Raw genomic sequence first — 8692 nt, 5'->3', positions numbered from 1 at the left:
TATGGGAGGAGGTGGAGGGAGGCGGGACAATTCTATGCGTGTCAGAAGGGTCTATTTTTATTCTCCTCACTCCACACACTTCCTAGCACCAGAGGACCAGAGCATAAATATAGAACCTGGCTCTGCACCACTAGGAATCTTACGTGCTGTTATTTGGTGTTACAGTTCTGTTTTTCATCAATCCATCTATTTTGTTCCCCATAATTAGTAAGTCCTTTTGGAAGCACTTCTAAACACCGAATATTCTTGTATGTTCGCACTTATCATTACGTACTTGTTTAACACGTTTGTCTTTTTTAGGCAACAGGTTTGCAGAGTCTTTGGTCTAGGCATCCTCGTGCCCAGAATCTGCCCTCAAGCGTGAGTGAATGAAAGTGGTAATTAAGGGTCTGTTCATTTGCAATGCTGAGACGTTGGCATCATTTGAACCACAGGGGCATCTCCATGACCTTTCTGGTGCTGTGCTAAATGTAGAATGACCAGTGACCTTACAAATATGTCCTATTCTTCAGCGCAGTCTCTGGCATACATTTGGATTTGTTCTTGGTTATATTTACAAGCAGACCACAACCTCGCTGTATGTGTGAGCTGGGCTGAATATCAGGGCCTGGGCACTTCAGGAATCCATAAATCCTGTAAATAGTTATTGTCTGTACCCTGTAAACAGAGCCAGAGTGACACCTAGTGGATGGGTGGTTACACTGTCTTCTAGGTTGCCTGGAGAACTCGAAAAGTATTCACTCTCAAAGAATTATATTAACAGTGGATAATGGATACTTTAATTGTGGCTTGTAGCACAACCTTGCACATCCTCCTTGGAACTGAATGTAAATACAAACTTCTGCTTCAGTTAATGAACTGCACAATTACCATCCCCCTACAGAACATGAAAATATAATTTATGTATTTATCTTTTTACCTTAAGATAAAGCATGAACCTGCAGAAACAGTCACATGTTTCCTAGATACTGAGTGAGTTGGGTCTATCATGAGACTCGCTGAAATATGGCTCTTGGTATTATGGAGCCATAATGGCAAGTTTCCTCTCTGTGAGGTGCAGATATAGTGTAAAGGCGATATAGAAACACACCCCAATGTACCCAGGCTTGCTTTGCTGTGCTCTGCGTCTCTCACGGACTTGACTCTCCCTCCCAGCCACAGACAGAGCGAGATCGAGATGGGCACAACTGTCAGATACGGTGCGGACACTGCAGTACAGACACGTCATCATGGCTTGATCGTCATGCGTTGTGACTCGCTCATCACTCATTAAATCAACCCTCACCAAGCTGTGAGCGGGTAGGGGGAGTGGGCTAGGGGCCGGGGGTTAGTGGGAGGATCACTGCAGGGAGATCATCTCTTGACAAAAGCATGGAAAAGGACACTTGGAAAGCAGGATTTGATTGCATCTGTTTGTTTGTTTTGTTCTGTTGTTTAAGTCATGGCTGAAAGTGTTTCCATGATGATACACATTGTGAAGACGACAACAACACACAAAAACAACAACTTATTCAGCTGTGCCTTGCTTCCCAGTTACATAAGATCTAGAGAGTGTGTGTGTGTGTGTGTGTGTATGTATATGCACAATGCGGGTCAATACTATCACTGTTACATCCCTTTAGTCTGGCTGTGGTTGTTGTACACAGATCCCTGCATGGTTTAGCCTGGTCTGCTGAAATGCAGAAGGGTGGGGCTTAGGGCTGGTATTGCTTTAACCAGATGTACAACAGACGGCAGGTGGCCAGGCTGGACAATGTATAAACCTCCAGAGCCCCGGGGGATTAATAGGTGGTCCTCACTCCTCACAAGCTTTTTGTTGTCTCCAAACATCAGCTGGGGCCTTTATTGAGTATGTGTGATACCTCAGAGCTCCTCCCAACCCCCACGCCACACAAGCAAACAATCAGGCAAAGGAACCAAACAATAATTCAAATCCATCGAATTAACCTCCTTCACACTGTTTCGATTACCTACATTACCAGTACTGTGTGTGTGTGTGTGTGTTGCCAATCAGACATTAAATGAGAGCATGCTTGCACTTAGCAGAAAGACAAATCTTGCATCAAACAAATCAATACATTTTCTTAATTATAAGTTTTTAATGAGTGGGTGGGTCAAAGTTGTGATTAATAAGGATATGGACCTTGGTGTCCATCATAATACAAACATCAAAAAACAAAACAACAACACAGAAATGCCCTAACAACTGCATGTACATAGCTAACATTTGCTGACTGTACAGTTTTACAGTTTATGACTCTGGGTCGGGAAAGGGTAAAGCTTAAGGAGACCAATAAATCGATAACATGACGTCGTGCAATTAAAAAGAAGTTGTTAATGAGGTTCGTTCAATTCGTAAATCAGTACATTGGTACATTAGTCCAGTACAGCGTTTTATTCCTGGAAGAAAATGGATTGAAATGTATGATTTTCTGAGATATGGCAATCGATAGGAATGCACAAATTCACAGCCACAGAGGGATGTTGTTTTGGTGGTGGTGCTTTTTGGCACGCATCACAACACGCACATGTACACGCACACGCATCACAACACACACACGTACACGCACACGCACGCATCCCCCAGTACGAGCACAATCCGCCGCGCGCCAGGGAATGTCCCCTGACGTCGCGCGCTCGGTGCACTCTCCTGCAGCATGCACACTCTCTGCACAGCGCCCAGGCCTCGAAATGGGTCAGTGTGTCTCGCAGCTGTCGGGGGCAGGGAGGGAGGGAGAGAGGGCATTGGGTGGCCGTGTATACCCGACCATCGCCACAGTAGAGCTGGGGTCCGACTTTTAATGAAAGGAGGAAAGAAAAACAATTGTCTGACGGATCTGAAGATGCTCTGTCTGCATGCGGCAGTTCATTTTGACTAATGTATATGCGATTGTATGCAGTGTAGTAGGCTATCAGTGAAAGTGTGTAAGTAATAGTAATGTATACTTTCATCTGATATGTTATTACAATCTATTAAAGTACAGGACTAAAAAGTATCCTGCACCCTAAATGACCAAAAAATGTAATTTGGGAGCAAATGTCAGTCGGGAGCAATAAGTGTCATACTGGACTGAAGAAGTGCCATTGGGGGCAGCCGGCATATATTGCATAGTTAGTTGGTGTCAATTTTGCGGAAACATGGCTTTGGCACACAAAAACACAATATACAAGTAACTGAATGCACTGTTCATACTTCATGTACATGTGAGAACCGAGGCACCACATTGGCTTTTGACATGATGTGAAATGTACATTTGGGAGACACAATCAACCCCCCCATTTGGATGGGAAGCAATACCTGCAGATAGGTTTGGATTGAACTCCCAGATCATGTGGGTTCCAGTGTGTGTGTATCATTTATATAGTTTGTATTATACACTTTGTTTTGCACTTATGTTGTAAGTCGCCCTGGATAAGGGCGTCTGCCAAGAAATAATAATAATAATAATATAATAATAATAATAATAATAATAATAGTTATAAACCTGTATCAATCATTATTGTCTTCCAAGACAGCAACGATTAAAGCACTCAAAGTCAACCCATTAAGTGTATTCAATCTTTTTATAATAAGAGCCAAGAAATGTCAGTCCTTTTGATGTTCAATTGCGTTTTCCTCAGAAACACTACAATAGACCGTTTATATCGATGGTTTAATAATGTTTTATGGGGTTTAATTAAGCGTCTGTTAATATTATATTGTATTTGATATTCGATGCTATGCAGTTAATACGTGTTGCCACGCAGCTCTAAAGTGTGACCCCATAATGAACAGTATGTGCGTGATTTGACCTGAATCTATTCTCTTCGGGCACCTTCATGCAAATTCAAAGATTTACCCCCAGAGGTCGCTCGCATTCACGTTTATATTTTAATAATTGCAGTGTTCTACCAAACAAATACTATATTATCTTGCAAAGTTTTGTTACATTTTAGAAAAAAGTACACACCTCGTTGGCGACATATACTTCATATTACAAAAAGCAGGAATATATTTACAAATAGCACTTTTATATCATTAACAGAATTTCTGGATTTTAAAATGTTATTATACAGTTGACGTTTTTTTTTTTTTAAATATCTTATCATGTGTAGGTGCACTTAGCCAAATGGTTTCCACTTAATATAAACATTCATAATTAAGTAGGACCCTTAGGAACTAGTGTTTGATAGAATATACATGGTTTAGAATTATTACACAAAACATTCTCACAGCACGTTCCTAACGTTCCTTCTTAATTCGAGTGAAAATGATGTGGACGGGTTGAGTTATACCTTATATACAATCAATTATATTAAAATATTTTATTTAGTATAATTTATTTCGATGTTGTGTATTTGATGCACACGCACAACGGACTTGTGCTTAAAAGTGCAGTTTCCTCTCCTCTTGAAGTGCGGAAAGGGTTAATGATCACAGTGATGCCATATGTTGGTGGTGATGCAGAGAGAGAGAGAGAGAGAGAGAGAGAGAGAGAGAGAGAGGGGGAGAGGGAGGCAGGGCAGGCGGCAGCAGCGCGGCGAGCTCGCAGGGGAGTCGGAGAGCAAACACGGCGTGGACACAATGGCTCAGCCCACGGACGGCCCGTAACACGCAGGGACTCTTATGCGCACTGGAATTAAGGTACTTACATGGGGCTGGAGGCGCTGTGGAGAGCTAGACTGAGCCGCCTGTGGATTAAACAGAAACAATCTATTCATTGTCCATTTTTTATTTCTGGTGTGAAAAGGGACTGTTATTATGGAAATTATAAGATGCAGGAAGCAACGTAGCAGCGCAGTCTGGGCATCAGCAGCAGGGAGGGCAGCGTCTTCCGCTGGGTCCTAAAAAACAGCCTCCCGATACCCGCACTAGGCCGACGCGATGGATGCTAGACAGTCAAACGGGTCTGGGATATTAAAATAAGACATGAACATCCCGCAGTGAGCCTACAGACCGCGGTCGTGGTGCGCAGGCATCGTGGCTGACATGTTTAGGTAACAGTCCGGTTTGGGTCCTTGTTATTCATGCGTCTGTGTGCTGCAGCTGCATCGCACAAATGTTGCAACGCGATTTATAACGCCGTGTCTTCCGGGGCGAGGAATCTATTTCTTGACACACAAAGCCTCCGCATCTGCTGCACTGGAGGCGCGATGCGTGCGAACAAGGCGCTATAAATGCCTCTGGAATGGTTTGGTTTGTATGTCCGGTGGATATGAATTCTCGTTATTTTAACTAGTATTGTGTGTATTTTGTGTTATTATTCTTATCTCGAAACCGCTGCATGGTGTGTAAACGACAGTTTCCCTAGCAGAAGAAGAAACGCATGCTTCGCTTGCGGAGGGGAGAACAATTGGTCACATAACGGTGATGAAATAGCCCAGATGTAGTTTGAATGCAGGCGTTTCAGCCGTGATTGAGCGGAGACGGCGGCGCATTGTCTGCCCGTGAGCGCGGCGCACGGCGGGGTAAGATTTGCAACAATGTATCAGTGCTGTCACAAACGCATTCACACTTCCGGGGAAATGCATAATATATGATTTTGGTCAGAGTTGCAACACCGGTAGTACACAGTTGTATTTACTGCTTTATTTTCCGATAACTTGTTACCAGCTAATAAACAACCACCCGTTTGTGTTCTGCACAGCCGGAGCGAAATGCGTGGCGTTGCTGATTAGCTGCTGAGATAGTGGATTGCAGTAGGAACTGCCGTGAAAAGCAGATTTTCGGAAGGAAAGCAAAAACTAAATACGATTTGAAGACAAGTTGAAAATACCGGTGACATTCATTTTTACGGCGTCTTGTATAATAAGATATGTACAGTGTGACATAGTGCATAATTGATGTGCCCGTGAAAATAATTGATGGGGGAAAAAAGAAAGCGAAAAAACCGTGCGGCGCTAAGACCTGGCAGAGTCCTCCCTCTTTGCAGCAGCTTTCGCCGTTGCAGGAGGACCAGAAATCTGCAATAAGGCATTTGAGAAAATTCAAGAGATCAAAATGATGTAATGAAAAAGGGATTAAAAACAAGCCATCCATATCCATCGCGAGTGGAATATCCAAGGATCACCGCTGTTCTCATTTATAATTCGGCTTATTCTTCGGTTCATGATTTTAGTTTTCGCATGTCTATTTATATGTATTTGCACACACGCAGACACAGATGCACAGAGCTTATTGTTCCTCCCGGTTTATCTCATTTGCAACGCATGCAAAATGCAACATTGTGTTATTTCTTTTTCTTTTTGACAAGCATAGTGTGTTTCCACTTGAAATGTTGGCTGCATATATCTGATCTTTCTCCCTCTCTCTCTCTGTCTGTTCCTTTCTCTCCCCCCCTCCTTCTGTCATCTGCCTGTGTGTGCGTGTGTCCTTCTTGCTGCCTGCCGCCTGGTGCATTTGCCCAACTTGCACTGCGCTGGTGTGTGTGTGTGTGTGTGTTGGGGGGGCATGGCTGGAGAAGGGGAGCAATGCCGTTACAGTCCAGCCTCGAAGACGCGTGATTAACCATGATGAAGACTGAATCCCCGTCCGCAGCCAGCGCCCCCAGCACCACCTCCAACCTGAGGAGCCCTTCCCCACACCGAAACGCGTACGAGGCTGGCATCCAGGCACTAAAGCAGGCGAAGGATGCCCTCAATGCTGCGAACGGGGATGAAACCCGGGAATGCAGACCCAAGCCCAACTCCCGCGGCCGGAGGTACGGCTCCAACGTCCACCGCATCAAGAACATGTTCCTGCAGATGGGCTCCTCTGTGCCGGGGGAGGGCGAGGACCCGGCGAAGATGAAGGACAGGTCGGTGCGCCTGTCTCTCCCCAGGGCCAGCAGCCTGAATGAGAATGTGGACCACAGTGCGCTGCTGAAGCTGGGTGCCACCGTCTCTGAGCGCGTCAGCCGCTTTGACTCCAAAGTGGAGGGTCAACCGCGGCAGCCGTCGGGTTTCTCCAAACTGCAGGAGACGCGCAAGATCTTTGAGCAGCGCCACTTACAGGAGAAGCAGGCGGCCACCAACCGCATCCTGCTCAAGAAAGAGCGGGCCTCAGGCTTTCAGGACAGCCGGCTGGACGTGGTGGTGCGTTTCAATGGCAGCACAGAGTCTCTGGACAGTTTGGACGCGGGGGGCACCGGGGAGGCAGTCTCCCCCACCGTCAGCCAACTGAGTGCCGTGTTTGAGAAGGCTGACCTCCGTAACAACCTGCACCGGCCCCCCACCTCCCCATTGCCCTCCCGGGGGGTCAGCCCACCACCAGGGAAGGTCGGGGTGCTGAACTCCAAAATCATCACCAAGAGGGCACGGGTCTTCCCCCCCGCCACGCAGGAGGAGGGCGGTAGCCCGGCGGCGCTGGGGCGAGTGAAGGATCAAGACGGCTCTCCCAGTGGCAGGGTCAGGGCAGCAGCCAGGAAGGAGGACGGCTTCTCCTCTGAGGGGGCGAGCCGAGCCTCGGCCGCAGAAGAGCTGCGCAAGATCAGACCGGTGGAAGTGGAAGAGAGCAGAGAGGAGTCTGAGGGGGTTGAGGCGGGGTCTGCAGGCGACACAGGAGCCACATCCGGGGACCAAGAGGAGAGCAGCGCCTCTGAGGGTGGGAGCCGGCTGGTGCAGGCGGAGGTGCACGCCTCCCTGGAAAACGGGGAGGCTGTCTCCGAGCGAGAGTCCTTCAAGACCCCGGGCTCCGAAGCCTCAGGAGGAGCAGAGGATGAGGAGGAGCAGCAGGAGCAAGGTGAGGAGGGAGGAAGGGGCAGAGACGGGGAGCTGTGCGAGGGCCTGGGGGACTCTCCTCAGGGGGAGGACATGTGCGAGGAGTCACGCAAGGAGGATTACTCCGAGGCCGACCTGGTGGATATCAGCGCCTACAGTGGGATCGGCGAGGACTCGGGCGGCAGCCAGCTGGACGAGGACGAGGAGGCTGAGGAGGAAGAGGATGAGCCCTACGAGCCGGAGTCCAGCTGTTCCGAGATGCCCGGGCTGCCTGCTGAGGAGGAGACGCCACCCAGCCGCAAGATCCGCTTCAGCACTGGGCCCATCAAGGTGAGTGCAGTTGCAGCCTGAGGGGGGCGGGCGAGGGTTTGGGCTAAGGGTGAGAATATTGCAGTAACTGTCGGGTGCAGATCTCCCCAGGCCCGGGTCAGGATTTGTAATCAACCACATTTTGTGTGTTTTTTTTTTTCTGGAATGCTTTAAGATGAAAGTCGTGTTATTGGGTCTTTGTCCTCCATCCGGGGGTGAGAGGTCAGGAAACGCTTCATGGGGATGACTTTTTTTAGTTTTTTTCTTTTGAGAAAGAGCTTGGAGCTGTCATTACTTTCTACCTGCTCTGTGTTTTGGAAAGCTTCCCAAGACTTGAAGCCAGTCAGATTTCATTACAGTGCTGTCCTTCGGGTTGCTTTTACATGTCAGCCTTTTTCCTGGATGGAGTTTCTCTAGGCAGGTGCTTGGGAAATCAGACACACTACCAGCCCACTGCTTTATTCATTTAACTGGTTGCCAAAGACTGAAATACCTGTATGAACTGTGCCATGGAGGACTCTCTGGTAAATAACAACGTCATCTTCCAGAGATGACCTCTTTGACACAGAGAAGCAGAAAAAGGACAGGGGTTCCAGATACAGTGATAGTTGCCAATTTGTTGATGTTAATACCTAGGTAGCTTTTAAAATATGCCATTGGACTTGTTTAATCTTTAGGGGAGCAGAAGAGAATCAGATCGTAGGCA

At 47.3% G+C, this 8692-nt stretch overlaps 1 protein-coding gene across 4 annotated transcripts in view; it reads left to right on the top strand.

The window, feature by feature from the left end:
• Positions 1-4472: 4472 nt before the first annotated feature.
• The window catches only part of ppp1r9ba (protein phosphatase 1, regulatory subunit 9Ba), a 49579-nt gene continuing 45359 nt past the window's right edge, over positions 4473-8692 (top strand). For 2 of the 4 annotated variants that reach the window (XM_066698750.1, XM_066698747.1), the window contains exons 1-2: positions 4473-4624; positions 6444-8007. In XM_066698750.1, coding sequence (XP_066554847.1) covers positions 6490-8007 — 1518 coding nt within the window. In that variant the 5' untranslated portion in view covers positions 4473-4624; positions 6444-6489. Of the gene's footprint in view, positions 4625-4826; positions 4978-5075; positions 5449-6443; positions 8008-8692 lie in introns of those variants that run through there. The other 2 variants (XM_066698748.1, XM_066698749.1) reach the window with 2 other exon arrangements.

The sequence above is a fragment of the Amia ocellicauda genome, chromosome 3 (assembly GCF_036373705.1).
Source record: "Amia ocellicauda isolate fAmiCal2 chromosome 3, fAmiCal2.hap1, whole genome shotgun sequence".
NCBI lineage: Eukaryota > Metazoa > Chordata > Actinopteri > Amiiformes > Amiidae > Amia > Amia ocellicauda.
This window is presented reverse-complemented; position numbering and strand designations above follow the sequence as displayed.